This window comes from Bombina bombina, chromosome 10 (genome assembly GCF_027579735.1).
Source record: "Bombina bombina isolate aBomBom1 chromosome 10, aBomBom1.pri, whole genome shotgun sequence".
In the NCBI taxonomy this organism is placed as follows: Eukaryota; Metazoa; Chordata; class Amphibia; order Anura; family Bombinatoridae; genus Bombina; species Bombina bombina.
In genome coordinates this window covers 208,475,614-208,494,857 of record NC_069508.1, presented here as the reverse complement: position 1 = coordinate 208,494,857, position 19,244 = coordinate 208,475,614, and the positions used below count along the sequence as shown (strand labels likewise).

General features: G+C 36.9%; 1 protein-coding gene across 1 annotated transcript in view; it reads left to right on the top strand.

The window, feature by feature from the left end:
- Positions 1-19,244, top strand: part of ITGB3BP (integrin subunit beta 3 binding protein) — a gene marked incomplete in the record, with an annotated part of 308,200 nt that overhangs the window by 209,221 nt on the left and 79,735 nt on the right. The window contains 1 exon segment of the mRNA XM_053693670.1: positions 17,344-17,391. Coding sequence (XP_053549645.1) covers positions 17,344-17,378 — 35 coding nt within the window.

Sequence of the window (19,244 nt, the reverse complement as noted above, 5' to 3'; positions counted from 1 at the left end):
TCACATGGTACAGGAGGAGAGGAAATAGAGATCATTTGTTACTCATGTGAAGTTCAGACTAAGTACGTTTGTTGTTTATGTAATGTTAGCCATGAATAACAGAAACGCAGCCACAATAAACACTAAACTTTCATCATTCAGACAGAACACACAAATTTACACAGCTTTTCAATTTACTTCTATTATCACATTTCCTTTTGTTCTTTTGCTATCCTTTGTTGAAGAGTAGACTCAGGAGCAAAACTACACTACTGGGAGCTAGCTGAAAACATTTTCTGCTATTTTACCTGTGTATGGCCAGGAAGCAGGAAAGATGGAGCGGATAACAACATTTAATTCTTGGTTAGATAAGTGGTGCAGGGAACGAGGATTTGGTTTTATTGGCCATTATAGCTCTGTTTGGAAAGATACGGCTAAGGAACAGAGTATCTGGGAGAGGAGTTCAAATGCTTTATTAGAAATCATTTAAACTAATAAAGGGGGGTAGCATTAATATATATTTACCTGCCCCCCACAGCATTAATATATCCACCTGCCCCCCACAGCATTAATATATCCACCTGCCCCCCACAGCATTAATATATCCACCTGCCCCCCACAGCATTAATATATCCACCTGCCCTCCACAGCATTAATATATCCACCTGCCCCCCACAGCATTAATATATCCACCTGCCCTCCACAGCATTAATATATCAACCTGCCCCCCACAGCATTAATATATCCACCTGCCCCCCACAGCATTAATATATCCACCTGCCCCCCACAGCATTAATATATCCACCTGCCCCCCACAGCATTAATATATCCACCTGCCCCCCACAGCATTAATATATCCACCTGCCCCCCACAGCATTAATATATCCACCTGCCCCCCACAGCATTAATATATCCACCTGCCCCCCACAGCATTAATATATCCACCTGCCCCCCACAGCATTAATATATCCACCTGCCCTCCACAGCATTAATATATCAACCTGCCCCCCACAGCATTAATATATCCACCTGCCCCCCACAGCATTAATATATCAACCTGCCCCCCACAGCATTAATATATCCACCTGCCCCCCACAGCATTAATATATCCACCTGCCCCCCACAGCATGCCAAAACTGTTAGTCCAAGTAACAATTCTAGAAATTCTAGTAGAAAAATTCTTCGTGCCATGAGCACAAATGCTCGCAGCTTGGAAATGAATTAACAGAACTCATTTCAATAATGACTAGGGACAACTTGTAGTTAGTAGCTATAACAGAAACATGGTACAATAATGACTAGGGACAACTTGTAGTTAGTAGCTATAACAGAAACATGGTACAATAATGACTAGGGACAACTTGTATTTAGTAGCTATAACAGAAACATGGTACAATAATGACTAGGGACAACTTGTAGTTAGTAGCTATAACATACATGGTACAGTAATTACTAGAGACAACTTGTATTTAGTAGCTATAACATACATGGTACAATAATGACTAGGGACAACTTGTATTTAGTAGCTATAACAGAAACATGGTACAATAATGACTAGGGACAACTTGTAGTTAGTAGCTATAACAGAAACATGGTACAATAATGACTAGGGACAACTTGTAGTTAGTAGCTATAACATACATGGTACAATAATGACTAGGGACAACTTGTATTTAGTAGCTATAACATACATGGTACAATAATGACTAGGGACAACTTGTATTTAGTAGCTATAACATACATGGTACAATAATAACTAGGGACAACTTGTATTTAGTCGCTATAACAGAAACATGGTACAGTAATGATTAGGGACAACTTGTATTTAGTAGCTATAACAGAAACATGGTACAATAATGACTAGGGACAACTTGTATTTAGTCGCTATAACAGAAACATGGTACAATAATGACTAGGGACAACTTGTATTTAGTAGCTATAACAGCATCATGGTACAATAATGGCTAGGGACAACTTGTATTTAGTAGCTATAACAGAAACCTGGTACAATAATGACTAGGGACAACTTGTATTTAGTAGCTATAACAGAAACATGGTACAATAATGACTAGGGACAACTTGTATTTAGTAGCAATTACAGAAACATGGTACAATAATGACTAGGGACAACTTGTATTTAGTAGCTATAACAGAAACATGGTACAATAATGACTAGGGACAACTTGTATTTAGTAGCTATAACAGCATCATGGTACAATAATGACTAGGGACAACTTGTATTTAGTCGCTATAACAGAAACATGGTACAATAATGACTAGGGACAACTTGTATTTAGTAGCTATAACAGAAACATGGTACAATAATGACTAGGGACAACTTGTATTTAGTAGCTATAACAGCATCATGGTACAATAATGACTAGGGACAACTTGTATTTAGTAGCTATAACAGAAACATGGTACATTAATGACTAGAGACAACTTGTATTTAGTAGCTATAACAGAAACATGGTACAATAATGACTAGGGACAACTTGTATTTAGTAGCTATAACAGCATCATGGTACAATAATGACTAGGGACAACTTGTATTTAGTAGCTATAACAGAAACATGGTACAATAATGACTAGGGACAACTTGTATTTAGTAGCTATAACAGCATCATGGTACAATAATGACTAGGGACAACTTGTATTTAGTAGCTATAACAGAAACATGGTACAATAATGACTAGGGACAACTTGTATTTAGTAGCTATAACAGAAACATGGTACAATAATGACCAGGGACAACTTGTATTTAGTAGCAATTACAGAAACATGGTACAATAATGACCAGGGACAACTTGTATTTAGTAGCAATTACAGAAACATGGTACAATAATGACTAGAGACAACTTGTATTTAGTCGCTATAGCAGAAACATGGTACAATAATGACTAGGGACAACTTGTATTTAGTCACTATAACAGAAACATGGTACAATAATGACTAGAGACAACTTGTATTTAGTAGCTATAGCAGAATCATGGTACAATAATGACTAGGGACAACTTGTACCATGATTCTGTTATAGCTACTGTTACGGTTGCCTCCAGGCTGGCTAGAAGTAGGACCGTAGAAAAGGATGCTCCTAGCACTCACCAAAGGATCATCAGCACCGTAGACACCATAACTACTGCGTAGCCACCATAAGTAATGCAGACTCTACGAACCACCGCTGCTGGGCTGGTATCTCGCCGTCTGCTCTGCGCTCTGGACCTACGACCAGGCTCCAGTAGGTGAACCTCTTCCTTCTGTAGAGCGAAGCAGGATCAGGAACAAGAGCTCTTACAAGAGCTCAGTAGCTAAGGGAGTATATAGAGCATAGCAATCCCTGTAGTGATTATAGCTGTCCCCTACAAACATGAGTCAAGGCTGCAAGTTAGAGGGTCAGAAAAGGTCTGATGTGCTGGAACACACAGCCTGCTTTTTATTGAGGTTACATGCAAAAAAGGACACTCTCAGGGGGAGGCATACAATCCCCAATCACACATTTGATACATTTAGATAGAGAGACAACGCCCTTTGACAGGCCATAGTAGAATTACATTACTTCCGCAGATAACAAGTTACACACAAGAAAACAATGCAGTCCATCTTATCAACAGCAGTCTGACTCTGGAGGTGATTAGACAATGGGAATGTTTATCACTAAACTTAATTAGAGCTGATGCCAGCAAACTTGTATTTAGAAACTAGCTTCTTGAAGCTGAACAAAGTTAACTCTTTAGTTCTGACCGAAGGGTCTGTCACATAGCACTTAATGGCACACAATGAAAACTAATGCTTTTGTAACAGTGCTCCCTTTCTGTGGAACACTCTGCCTGTGTGGTACTTGGTTCAGTAAGCCCTATTTACTGAACCAAGTGGGAGAAAGCCAGGGACAAGTTATTTTACAGGTCTGGGGGCATAGTCTTAAAGGGGCATTGTTCACCAAAGTCACAATATGTCCCCAGACGGTTCTTAAAGGGCCATACACACCCAATAAAAGTTAATACATTTTCAGGGGCACAATCTTCCAGGGACCATAGTCATGAGGAAGGAGGCTGGCAAATAGGCTTCTCCACAATCCAGGGAAGCAGGGCAATTTTCCATTTAAAGGGCTAGTTACAAATAGCAGTTTGTAACAGCTACAAAATACAAGTTGTCCCTAGTCATTATTGTACCATGTTTCTGCTATAGCGACTAAATACAAGTTGTCCTTAGCCATTATTGTACCATGATTCTGTTATAGCTACTAAATACAATAATGGCTAGGGACAACTTGTATTTAGTCGCTATAGCAGAAACATGGTACAATAATGACTAGGGACAACTTGTATTTAGTAGCTATAACAGAAACATGGTACAATAATGACTAGGGACAACTTGTATTTAGTAGCTATGACAGAAACATGGTACAATAATGACTAGGGACAACTTGTATTTAGTAGCTATGACAGAAACATGGTACAATAATGACTAGGGACAACTTGTATTTAGTAGCTATAGCAGAAACATGGTACAATAATGACTAGGGACAACTTGTATTTAGTCGCTATAACAGAAACATGGTACAATAATGACTAGGGACAACTTGTATTTAGTCGCTATAACAGAAACATGGTACAATAATGACTAGGGACAACTTGTATTTAGTCGCTATAACAGAAACATGGTACAATAATGACTAGGGACAACTTGTATTTAGTAGCTATAACAGAAACGTGGTACAATAATGACTAGGGACAACTTGTATTTAGTAGCTATAACAGAAACATGGTACAATAATGACTAGGGACAACTTGTATTTAGTAGCTATAACAGAAACATGGTACAATAATGACTAGACAACTTGTATTTAGTAGCTATAACAGAAACATGGTACAATAATGACTAGGGACAACTTGTATTTAGTAGCTATAACAGAAACATGGTACAATAATGACTAGGGACAACTTGTATTTAGTAGCTATAACAGAAACGTGGTACAATAATGACTAGGGACAACTTGTATTTAGTAGCTATAACAGAAACATGGTACAATAATGACTAGGGACAACTTGTATTTAGTAGCTATAACAGAAACGTGGTACAATAATGACTAGGGACAACTTGTATTTAGTAGCTATAACAGAAACGTGGTACAATAATGACTAGGGACAACTTGTATTTAGTAGCTATAACAGAAACGTGGTACAATAATGACTAGGGACAACTTGTATTTAGTAGCTATAACAGAAACATGGTTCAATAATGACTGGAGACAACTTGTATTTAGTAGCTATAGCAGAAACATGGTACAATAATGACTAGGGACAACTTGTATTTAGTAGCTATAACAGAAACGTGGTACAATAATGACTAGGGACAACTTGTATTTAGTCGCTATAACAGAAACATGGTACAATAATGACTAGGGACAACTTGTATTTAGTCGCTATAACAGAAACATGGTACAATAATGACTAGGGACAACTTGTATTTAGTAGCTATAACAGAAATGTGGTACAATAATGACTAGGGACAACTTGTATTTAGTAGCTATAACAGAAACATGGTACAATAATGACTAGGGACAACTTGTATTTAGTAGCTATAACAGAAACATGGTACAATAATGACTAGACAACTTGTATTTAGTAGCTATAACAGAAACATGGTACAATAATGACTAGGGACAACTTGTATTTAGTAGCTATAACAGAAACATGGTACAATAATGACTAGGGACAACTTGTATTTAGTAGCTATAACAGAAACATGGTACAATAATGACTAGGGACAACTTGTATTTAGTAGCTATAACAGAAACATGGTACAATAATGACTAGGGACAACTTGTATTTAGTAGCTATAACAGAAACATGGTACAATAATGACTAGGGACAACTTGTATTTAGTAGCTATAACAGAAACGTGGTACAATAATGACTAGGGACAACTTGTATTTAGTAGCTATAACAGAAACATGGTTCAATAATGACTGGAGACAACTTGTATTTAGTAGCTATAACAGAAACATGGTACAATAATGACTAGGGACAACTTGTATTTAGTAGCTATAACAGAAACATGGTACAATAATGACTAGGGACAACTTGTATTTAGTAGCTATAGCAGAAACATGGTACAATAATGACTAGGGACAACTTGTATTTAGTAGCTATAATAGAAACATGGTACAATGATTTTCATGACTGGGATATAGTCATACCTGGATACAGGTTATTTAAAAAGAACAGAGTAGGAAAGAAAGGTGGAGGAGTTGCTCTGTATAAAAATGAAAATATAAAGGTTACTGAAATTGTAGGAACAAATGATGAGTTGGAAAGTATTTGGGTGACTTTGGAAATTGGAGATAAAAATGTTTTTAGAATAGGGGTTGCATATAGGCCTCCATTGCAGGATGAAAAACTGGACAATCTGTTATTAGAAGAAATAACCAAAATGGCCATGAAGGGTAAGGTTATAGTACTGGGTGACTTTAATTTGCCAGATATAGTCTGGAAGATTCCTTCTGCTAGATCAGCTAGAAGCAGGTATATTCTTGAATCTCTGCTAGGGGAATCACTTGAGCAATTAGTTAAGGAACCAACTTGTAAGGAAGCTATATTAGATCTAATACTTACAAACATTGATACAGTTTCAGATGTGTCTGTAGGTGAGAATGTAGGATCCAGTGATCATCAATCTGTTTGGTTTAGTATTAATGTGCAGGAACTGTCCACCCAGACTAAAACAAAAGTTTTAGACTTTTGGACGGCAGATTTTTCATTAATGGGAGAATACCTAAAAAACTATTTAAAAGGGAAAACTCTTATTACAGGGGTTCAAGAACAGTGGGAATTTGTGAAAGGTGCCATTTTAGATGCAACCGCACACTGTATTAGACATGTCTGTAAAAGTAAAAGAAAGCGGAAACCAATTTGGTTTTCCAAAGAAGTAGCACATGCTGTAAAGACAAAAAAGATAGCTTATAAAAATTACAGACACACACAAGCAGATGATGATATGAAAATATGGAGACTCCAACATAAAAAGACTAAGCAGTTAATTAGGAAGGTTAAAGCTCATGCAGAAGAGAAGATAGCACAGTCAGTAAAACATGGGGACAAAACATTCTTTAGATATATCAGTGAAAGAAGAAAAAATAAGGTAGGAATAGTAAAATTGAAATCAGTTGATGGTAGAATAATAGAAGGAAATAAGCAAATTGCAGACTTTCTCAATGATTACTTCTGTTCTGTTTTCACAAAAGATTGTGAAGATAGAATGCCTACATTAAAGGGATGCTACGAAAAATAGAAACAAGCTTAACAGTAATCTTTTTACAGAGGATGAGGTTTTGTTAGCATTATCAAAAATAAATGTTAAAAAGGCAGTGAGTCCTGATCATATTCCTCCAAGGGTTTTAAAAGAACTTTGATCAGTGCTAACTGTCCCATTAACTGATCTGTTTAATCAGTCACTATTAACAGGAGCTGTCCCAGATGATTGGAGAATAGCAAATGTAATACCTCTTCATAAAAAGGGCAGTAGAGAAGAATCTGGCAACTACAGGCCAGTTAGTTTAACTTCAGTAGTAGGGAAATTAATGGAAAGTCTCTTAAAAGAAAGAATTATGACTTACATAAAGACAAACAATTTAGAGGACCAAAATCAGCATGGTTTTACTTCAGGGAGATCATGTCAGACTAATCTAATTGACTTCTTTGATTATGTAACAAAAGTATTAGACAAGGGTGGAGCAGTTGATGTAGCATATCTAGATTTCAGCAAAGCATTTGACACCGTCCCACACAATAAACTAATTCACAAACTGTATCTCCTTGGTCTAGATTAAAAAATTGTGAACTGGGTGGAATGCTGGCTTAAGGACAGAAAACAAAGTGTCTTAGTAAATGGAGTTCATTCAGCAGAGGGGGCTGTTACTAGTGGTGTTCCTCAGGGGTCAGTTCTGGGGCCTGTTTTGTTTAACATATCTATCTGCGATATCAGCAAAGGGCTACAGGGGAAAGTACAAAAATTTGTAACAGAGTGGATGTTCCAGGGGGGTAGACAAAATGAGAAGTGATATACAACAATTTGTAGCAGAAATAGTAAGGTTCTTATGCCACTTTATAGATCATTAGTTAGGCCTCATCTTGAGTATTGTGTGCAGTTCTGGAGGCCATATCTTCAGAAGGATATTAAAAAACTTGAATCTGTGCAAAGGAGGGCTACCAAAATGATACATGGTCTAAAAAATAAAACTTACCAGGATAGGCTCAATAACCTAAATATGTATAGCTTAGAGGAGAGAAGGGAAAGAGGTGATATGATAGCAACTTTCAAGTACATTAAAGGGTTTAGTAAAACTGAGGCTGTGGGTATTTTACATAAAATGGAAAATTCAAGAACAAGGGGTCATGAGCTCAAGCTAAACACTGTGGGGGACTTTAAAAATGCATGGGACAAGCATAAGGCTATCCTACGTACTAGATATGTTTATACTGTTAGGTAAGGTCGGGGCAGACTTGCTGGGCCTATGGCTCTTATCTGCCATCAATATCTATGTTTCTATGTATATGTACACAATGTGATAAAGTTATGAGATCTGATTATACCTACAGATATAAGATAAAGACACATGTATATGTACACAATGTGATACAGTACTGAGATCTGATTATACCTACAGATATAAGATACAGACACATGTATATGTACACAATGTGATACAGTAATGAGATCTGATTATACCTACAGATATAAGATACAGACACATGTATATGTACACAGTGTGATACAGTAATGAGATCTGATTATACCTACAGATATAAGATAAAGACACATGTATATGTACACAGTGTGATACAGTAATGAGATCTGATTATACCTACAGATATAAGATACAGACACATGTATATGTACACAATGTGATACAGTAATGAGATCTGATTATACCTACAGATATAAGATACATACACATGTATATGTACACAATGTGATAAAGTAATGAGATCTGATTATACCTACAGATATAAGATAAAGAAGCAGGTATATGCACACAGTGTGATACAGTAATGAGATCTGATTATACCTACAGATATAAGATACAGACACATGTATATGTACACAATGTGATACAGTAATGAGATCTGATTATACCTACATATATAAGATACAGACACATGTATATGTACACAATGTGATACAGTAATGAGATCTGATTATACCTACAGATACAAGATAAACACATGTATATGCACACAGTGTGATACAGTAATGAGATCTGATTATACCTACAGATATAAGATAAAGACACATGTATATGTACACAGTATGATACAGTAATGAGATCTGATTATACCTACAGATATAAGATAAAGACACATGTATATGTACACAATGTGATACAGTAATGAGATCTGATTATACCTACAGATATAAGATACAGACACATGTATATGTACACAGTGTGATACAGTAATGAGATCTGATTATACCTACAGATATAAGATACAGACACATGTATATGTACACAGTGTGATACAGTAATGAGATCTGATTATACCTACAGATATAAGATAAAGACACATGTATATGTACACAATGTGATACAGTAATGAGATCTGATTATACCTACAGATATAAGATAAAGACACATGTATATGTACATAATGTGATACAGTAATGAGATCTGATTATACCTACAGATATAAGATACAAACACATGTATATGTACACAATGTGATAAAGTAATGAGATCTGATTATACCTATAAGCTCAACCCATTTTATTAGGTTGTGGCTTCAAAACACAAAATCAGCTAATTCATATACACAAATAAGCCTTAAAAAAGCAAATATCTCATACATTTTATACTCTGCAGTTGGTAAAAAAAGTAATTGGAAACACTTTAAGGGAAAAACAATTTTATAGTATAATGTCCCTTTAATAAGATGTTTCCAGTGTTTTAGTTGATCCGTTGTGTTTCTTACTTCAGTGTTGTTCAGTAACCACGGGTTACAGTTTATCGTACAGTTTGTATACGGCATTTCACTGACCTATACTAATGTTTCAATATAATATTACAAGTTAAGCATTGCGCTCACGAAAGCGGGCTTCCATAGGCTCCAATGGGAGCCTCGTTCTCATATCGTCAGATACGGCATGAGAACCTAGTGCAGCGAAGGGGGTAAGTCGCGCAGAGATGGCAGCAAATTGTAAATATATATGTATGTAAGCATGTACATATATTTACTGGGAACATATAGTTCCGATAATCCGAAATATAAAGGCACTTTTTGTGCTGTTTTTTTTTTCCCCTAGCACCCACAGCCGCCGACTTTAGCCCCCAAAAACAGCTTATTGCAGTTACTTTATTAAACAATATATAACCCTTGATTTTGGGGGCATTTGGGAGACATTTAGAAAATTTACCAGCGATCTGATCTTGATGATGATGCTTAATTGCTACCGCAAACTCGCTGCCGCAAACTCGCTGCCGCAATAACCAGCAACTTGTAATGGCGGTCACGTGATAAATTAGCGCTCCACTTGTGATCTAGCCCTATGTCTTTGCTAGAGCTTGTAAAGTAAGGGTTAAGGAAATCATTATATGTCGTAAAACAGAATCTTGTATAAAAATATGATAACCAGTGAGGTTACAGAGCTGGTTCTTTTTATTTATGTTAACGATTCTGCTGCATAAGTCAACCAGAATAATTAAAGGGACATACAATTTAAAAACTACTTCTATTATCAAATGTGCTTGATTCTCTTGGTATCCTTTTGTTGAAGGAGCAGCAGTGCACTTCTGGGAGCTAGCTGAACACATCTGGTGAGCCAATGACAAAAGGCATATATGTGTAGTCACCAATCGGCAAATAACTTTTAGTAGTGCATTGATGCTCATAAGAATACCTAGGTATGCTTTCTTTCATGTAATTAGCAAGAGTCCATGAGCTAGTGACGTATGGGATATACATTCCTACCAGGAGGGGCAAAGTTTCCCAAACCTCAAAATGCCTATAAATACACCCCTCACCACACCCACAATTCAGTTTTACAAACTTTGCCTCCTATGGAGGTGGTGAAGTAAGTTTGTGCTAGATTCTACGTTGATATGCGCTCCGCAGCAAGTTGGAGCCCGGTTTTCCTCTCAGCGTGCAGTGAATGTCAGAGGGATGTGAGGAGAGTATTGCCTATTTGAATGCAGTGATCTCCTTCTACGGGGTCTATTTCATAGGTTCTCTGTTATCGGTCGTAGAGATTCATCTCTTACCTCCCTTTTCAGATCGACGATATACTCTTATATATACCATTACCTCTGCTGATTCTCGTTTCAGTACTGGTTTGGCTTTCTACAAACATGTAGATGAGTGTCCTGGGGTAAGTAAATCTTATTTTCTGTGACACTCTAAGCTATGGTTGGGCACTTTATTTATAAAGTTCTAAATATATGTATTCAAACATTTATTTGCCTTGACTCAGAATGTTCAACATTCCTTATTTTCAGACAGTCAGTTTCATATTTGGGATAATGCATTTAAATCAATCATTTTTTCTTACCTTAAAAATTTGACTTTTTTTCCCTGTGGGCTGTTAGGCTCGCGGGGGCTGAAAATGCTTCATTTTATTGCGTCATTCTTGGCGCAGACTTTTTTGGCGCAAAAAATCTTTTCTGTTTCCGGCGTCATATGTGTCGCCGGAAGTTGCGTCATTTTTTGACGTCCTTTTGCGCCAAAAATGTCGGCGTTCCGGATGTGGCGTCATTTTTGGCGCCAAAAAGCATTTAGGCGCCAAATAATGTGGGCGTATTATTTGGCGCCAAAAAATATGGGCGTCGCTTTTGTCTCCACATTATTTCAGTCTCATTTTTTCTTTGCTTCTGGTTACTAGAAGCTTGTTTATTGGCATTTTTTCCCATTCCTGAAACTGTCATTTAAGGAATTTGATCAATTTTGCTTTATATGTTGTTTTTTCTCTTACATATTGCAAGATGTCTCACGTTGCATCTGAGTCAGAAGATACTTCAGGAAAATCGCTGTCTAGTGCTGGAACTACCAAAGCTAAGTGTATCTGCTGTAAACTTTTGGTAGCTATTCCTCCGGCTGTTGTTTGTATTAATTGTCATGACAAACTTGTTAAAGCAGATAATATTTCCTTTAGTAATGTACCATTGCCTGTTGCAGTTCCTTCAACATCTAAGGTGCAGAATGTTCCTGATAACATAAGAGATTTTGTTTCTGAATCCATCAAGAAGGCTATGTCTGTTATTTCTCCTTCTAGTAAACATAAAAAATCTTTTAAAACTTCTCTCTCTTCAGATGAATTTTTAAATGAACATCATCATTCTGATTCTGATGACTCTTCTGGTTCAGAGGATTCTGTCTCAGAGATTGATGCTGATAAATCTTCATATTTATTTAAAATGGAATTTATTCGTTCTTTACTTAAAGAAGTACTAATTGCTTTAGAAATAGAGGATTCTGGTCCTCTTGATACTAATTCTAAACGTTTAGATAAGGTATTTAAATCTCCTGTGGTTATTCCAGAAGTTTTTCCTGTTCCTAATGCTATTTCTGAAGTAATTTCCAGAGAATGGGATAAATTGGGTAATTCATTTACTCCTTCTAAACGTTTTAAGCAATTATATCCTGTGCCGTCTGACAGATTAGAATTTTGGGACAAAATCCCTAAAGTCGATGGGGCTATTTCTACCCTTGCTAAACGTACTACTATTCCTACGTCAGATGGTACTTCGTTTAAAGATCCTTTAGATAGGAAAATTGAATCCTTTCTAAGAAAAGCTTATCTGTATTCAGGTAATCTTCTTAGACCTGCTATATCTTTGGCTGATGTTGCTGCAGCTTCAACTTTTTGGTTGGAGACTTTAGCGCAACAAGTAACAGATCATGCTTCTCATAATATTATTCTTCTTCTTCAGCATGCTAATAATTTTATCTGTGATGCCATTTTTGATATTATCAGAGTTGATGTCAGGTTTATGTCTCTAGCTATTTTAGCTAGAAGAGCTTTATGGCTTAAAACTTGGAATGCTGATATGGCTTCTAAATCAACTCTACTTTCCATTTCTTTCCAGGGTAACAAATTATTTGGTTCTCAGTTGGATTCTATTATCTCAACTGTTACTGGTGGGAAAGGAACTTTTTTACCACAGGATAAAATATCTAAGGGTAAAAACAGGGCTAATAATCGTTTTCGTTCCTTTCGTTTCAACAAAGAACAAAAGCCTGATCCTTCATCCTCAGGAGCAGTTTCAGTTTGGAAACCATCTCCAGTCTGGAATAAATCCAAGCCTTCTAGAAAGGCAAAGCCTGCTTCTAAGTCCACATGAAGGTGCGGCCCTCATTCCAGCTCAGCTGGTAGGGGGCAGGTTACGTTTTTTCAAGGAAATTTGGATCAATTCTGTTCACAATCTTTGGATTCAGAACATTGTTTCAGAAGGGTACAGAATTGGTTTCAAGATGAGACCTCCTGCAAAGAGATTTTTTCTTTCCCGTGTCCCAGTAAGTCCAGTGAAAGCTCAAGCATTTCTGAATTGTGTTTCAGATCTAGAGTTGGCTGGAGTAATTATGCCAGTTCCAGTTCTGGAACAGGGGATGGGGTTTTATTCAAATCTCTTCATTGTACCAAAGAAGGAGAATTCCTTCAGACCAGTTCTGGACCTAAAAATATTGAATCGTTATGTAAGGATACCAACGTTCAAAATGGTAACTGTAAGGACTATCTTGCCTTTTGTTCAGCAAGGGCATTTTATGTCCACAATAGATTTACAGGATGCATATCTGCATATTCCGATTCATCCAGATCATTATCAGTTCCTGAGATTCTCTTTTCTGGACAAGCATTACCAGTTTGTGGCTCTGCCGTTTGGCCTAGCTACAGCTCCAAGAATTTTTACAAAGGTTCTCGGTGCCCTTCTGTCTGTAATCAGAGAACAGGGTATTGTGGTATTTCCTTATTTGGACGATATCTTGGTACTTGCTCAGTCTTTACATTTAGCAGAATCTCATACGAATCGACTTGTGTTGTTTCTTCAAGATCATGGTTGGAGGATCAATTCACCAAAAAAGTTCATTGATTCCTCAGACAAGGGTAACCTTTCTGGGTTTCCAGATAGATTCAGTGTCCATGACTCTGTCTTTAACCGACAAGAGACGTCTAAAATTGATTTCAGCTTGTCGAAACCTTCAGTCACAATCATTCCCTTCGGTAGCCTTATGCATGGAAATTCTAGGTCTTATGACTGCTGCATCGGACGCGATCCCCTTTGCTCGTTTTCACATGCGACCTCTTCAGCTCTGTATGCTGAATCAATGGTGCAAGGATTACACAAAGATATCTCAATTAATATCTTAAAAACCGATTGTACGACACTCTCTAACGTGGTGGACAGATCACCATCGTTTAATTCAGGGGGCTTCTTTTGTGCTTCCGACCTGGACTGTAATTTCAACAGATGCAAGTCTCACAGGTTGGGGAGCTGTGTGGGGATCTCTGACGGCACAAGGAGTTTGGGAATCTCAGGAGGTGAGATTACCGATCAATATTTTGGAACTCCTTGCAATTTTCAGAGCTCTTCAGTCTTGGCCTCTTCTGAAGAGAGAATCGTTCATTTGTTTTCAGACAGACAATGTCACTACGGTGGCATACATCAATCATCAAGGAGGGACTCACAGTCCTCTGGCTATGAAAGAAGTATCTCGAATTCTGGTTTGGGCGGAATCCAGCTCCTGTCTAATCTCTGCGGTTCATATCCCAGGTATAGACAATTGGGAAGCGGATTATCTCAGTCGCCAAACGTTGCATCCGGGCGAATGGTCTCTTCACCCAGAGGTATTTCTTCAGATTGTTCAAATGTGGGAGCTTCCAGAAATAGATCTGATGGCGTCTCATCTAAACAAGAAACTTCCCAGGTATCTGTCCAGATCCCGGGATCTTCAGGCGGAAGCAGTGGATGCATTATCACTTCCTTGGAAGTATCATCCTGCTTATATCTTTCCGCCTCTAGTTCTTCTTCCAAGAGTAATCTCCAAGATTCTGAAGGAATGCTCGTTTGTTCTGCTGGTAGCTCCGGCATGGCCTCACAGGTTTTGGTATGCGGATCTTGTCCGGATGGCCTCTTGCCATCCGTGGACTCTTCCGCTACGACCAGACCTGTCGCAAGGTCCTTTTTTCCATCAGGATCTCAAATCCTTAAATTTAAAGGTATGGAGATTGAACGTTTGATTCTTGGTCAAAGAGGTTTCTCTGACTCTGTGATTAATACTATGTTACAGGTTCGTAAATCTGTATCCAGAGAGATATATTATAGAGTCTGGAAGACTTATATTTCTTGGTGTCTTTCTCATCATTTTTCTTGGCATTCTTTTAGAATTCCGAGAATTTTAGTTTCTTCAGGATGGTTTAGATAAAGGTTTATCCGCAAGTTCTTTGAAAGGACAAATCTCTGCTCTTTCTGTTCTTTTTCACAGAAAGATTGCTAATCTTCCTGATATTCATTGTTTTGTACAAGCTTTGGTTCGTATAAAACATGTCATTAAGTCAATTTCTCCTCCTTGGAGTTTGAATTTGGTTCTGGGGGCTCTTCAAGCTCCTCCGTATGAACCTATGCATTCATTGGACATTAAATTACTTTCTTGGAAAGTTTTGTTCCTTTTGGCAATCTCTTCTGCCAGAAGAGTTTCTGAATTATCTGCTCTTTCTTGTGAGTCTCCTTTTCTGATTTTTCATCAGGATAAGGCAGTGTTGCGAACTTCTTTTGAATTTTTACCTAAAGTTGTGAATTCTAACAACATTAGTAGAGAAATTGTGGTTCCTTCATTATGTCCTAATCCTAAGAATTCTAAGGAGAAATCATTGCATTCTTTGGATGTTGTTAGAGCTTTGAAATATTATGTTGAAGCTACTAAGTCTTTCCGAAAAACTTCTAGTTTATTTGTTATCTTTTCTGGTTCTAGAAAAGGCCAGAAAGCTTCTGCCATTTCTTTGGCATCTTGGTTGAAATCTTTAATTCATCTTGCCTATGTTGAGTCGGGTAAAACTCCGCCTCAAAGGATTACAGCTCATTCTACTAGGTCAGTTTCTACTTCCTGGGCATTTAGGAATGAAGCTTCGATTGATCAGATTTGCAAAGCAGCAACTTGGTCCTCTTTGCATATTTTTACTAAATTCTACCATTTTGATGTATTTTCTTCTTCTGAAGCAGTTTTTGGTAGAAAAGTACTTCAGGCAGCGGTTTCAGTTTGAATCTTCTGCTTATGTTTTTCATTAAACTTTATTTTGGGTGTGGATTATTTTCAGCAGGAATTGGCTGTCTTTATTTTATCCCTCCCTCTCTAGTGACTCTTGCGTGGAAAGATCCACATCTTGGGTAGTCATTATCCCATACGTCACTAGCTCATGGACTCTTGCTAATTACATGAAAGAAAACATAATTTATGTAAGAACTTACCTGATAAATTCATTTCTTTCATATTAGCAAGAGTCCATGAGGCCCGCCCTTTTTTTGGGGTGGTTATGATTTTTGTATAAAGCACAATTATTCCAATTCCTTATTTTATATGCTTTCGCACTTTTTTATCACCCCACTTCTTGGCTATTCGTTAAACTGAATTGTGGGTGTGGTGAGGGGTGTATTTATAGGCATTTTGAGGTTTGGGAAACTTTGCCCCTCCTGGTAGGAATGTATATCCCATACGTCACTAGCTCATGGACTCTTGCTAATATGAAAGAAATGAATTTATCAGGTAAGTTCTTACATAAATTATGTTTTTCAACAAAGGATACCAAGAGATAATAGAAGTAAATTGTAAAGTTGTTTAAAATGTAATACTCTATCTGAATTTTATATTTGACCTTACTTTCCCTTTAGTTTTCTTGGTATCCATTGTTGAAAAGCATAGATAGGTAGGGTGAAGAGCAGAGCTAGATGGTGAATGGTGACTATATGCATACAGTTCTTGCCATTCGCTCACCAGATGTGTTTATCTAGCTCCCAGTAGTAGTGCATTGTTGTTCTGGAAGCGACTTTGCATAGTTATGTGCAGGCAATACTATAGTGTAATGATATATTGCTCTAACAAAGGATATTTGCTTTGTGCCGTTTTATGCTCCTTTTAAACTAACATTTAATTCTGACAAAATGTGTAATTATGTATAATAAATAAATATTGTAAATCACTTGCTTTCCCGTAATTTGTTGTTTTCCCACTGCTTTGCAACATGCTGCACAGTGATTGCTTGACAGGTTCAGGAGATCATTCTACTTATCCCTAATTGGCAACAGCAAAAACGTTTTTTTTTGTGCAGATTAATTTCTGTTGCATAAAAAATATCAGTAATCTGTTTTTGTTTTTCTTCTTTTAGTGTACGAAGCAAAGACAATGGAGATATTGAAATAAAATGTTATAAAAGGTAAGTGCAAAAGATAAGTAACGAAACAGATATTTCTAAATTGAGATATTGAGATGTGCTAAAATCTCCAATGACATAAAATGACGAGTTCAATGCAAACAAGAATTCCCTTAGTTTAACCAAATAATGCAGTAAATCAAAACCTCTTTAGCAAATGGCGTCAGCAATGAATTAGTTTGTGCGTCTTTGTGTCTATAAACAGCTATTTCAGTCTCGTGTTCTTCCTTTAAGGTGTTGTGGGTGGATTAGCGTTTTGTAAAGATCTATTTTACCTCCTGCGGGGGAGTCCCCATATGTTTTGTGATGCACCTGATTCTCTGGGTAATCTCTGCACTTGTTGAGCACTTTTCATGGGTTCTAGTGTCAGGAACAGTTAAAGATCCATGATTTAATAGCAGTTTAGATGGAGTTATATTCTGCTCAAGAGACAAGTGCATAGCATATATCACGACCCTTGAGAGGTCTAACCTTGCCAGGGAAAGTCGCATAAGATAGTATTCAGAGTCAGAGCCCACAGTCAGCAGTAGCAGCCTTGTTTCACAAAACTTATGGAAAGGGAATTTGGAAATAACTGGAACTTCTGTTGATTCCAGCACTTTAACACAAAATTCAATATTTATTTCCGCTTGCTACGTTTTCTAGAAGCAATTCAGAATTTATAGTTGTGGCTCTCTTGGGCAATGAAAGATGTTTAAAAAAAGGCCTATTTCAGCTACACAGTTTAACACTTCATGGTCACAATTTAATTTGCAAACATGTTTAGTTGTGTGTTTGTGTCTATATAAATATATATATAACACACGTTCAACATTTGTTTAGGAAGATATTTACTCATGAGATTTTTCAGAATGTATTAACAAAAATCTGTTAACCCGCTATTTCCTAGCTTATACATAATAAAAGTTAAAGTACTTGCTAGTGCTACTGCTGCAAGTTAGTAGGAGCACAAAAATTGCTGGGGGTTTTTATTATTATTTTTGTTAATGGGTTTAAGGATTGGGCAACAGCAAAAGTGAAATTGACATACTTAGAGGCTGACAAGGTGTGCAATTATTAGTCAATCTGAAGTCATTCATGTCTACTTGCCTTTCATGCTTTTTAGAGTAATGATTTTAACTGCATGAGTGAATTCACATTTTTTTGGTCATATGCATTTGCTCATTCGTTGACTCTTTAAACTGATTGCTTATTTATTGTATTTCTGACAGATACAAAAAAAGGGAAATTTTTTGTATTTATTATAAAATTAATGTCTACTAGATATCTAGCTAGCATTACATATATCTATCTATCATGTTATGTTTAATCAGTCTCTGTGCATTGAAACCTTAAAAAATGAAAAAGTCTGAGATTCCTAAACTGTGTATTGCAAAAGCGGTATTGAAGTGAAAAAATAACACATTTGTATAAACAGTGGGAAAATATAAGACAAAAACATGGTATTCTGCCTCCGTGCAATGATTTTTGGATGTGGTTTTCCATGATTACTTTTAATTAGTTCTGCCCAGCAATTGAAACCCATGACCATTCTGTGGCTTAATAGAGCTGGAATGTCACATTATCATCACATGGCTAAGCGTAAAATTTATTTACTTTATATGTACAACATCTTCTTAAAACAACTTTATAAAGAGCATCACTGCATGAATGGACGTCTGTATTTCAAGGGCCGTATATCATTTTCTTGAACAAGCATTAAAAATGGAACCATTGTTTGCCCATGACCAGCGTTTACTGTAAACAAAATATTTTTGAAGAAAATGTAAGCAAACTGCCCTGCAGCTGCCAGATGATAACATTTACACCCAGCGTTTTCCTAGTACTCACAAGAGGTTTGATGAGCATCTCTGTAT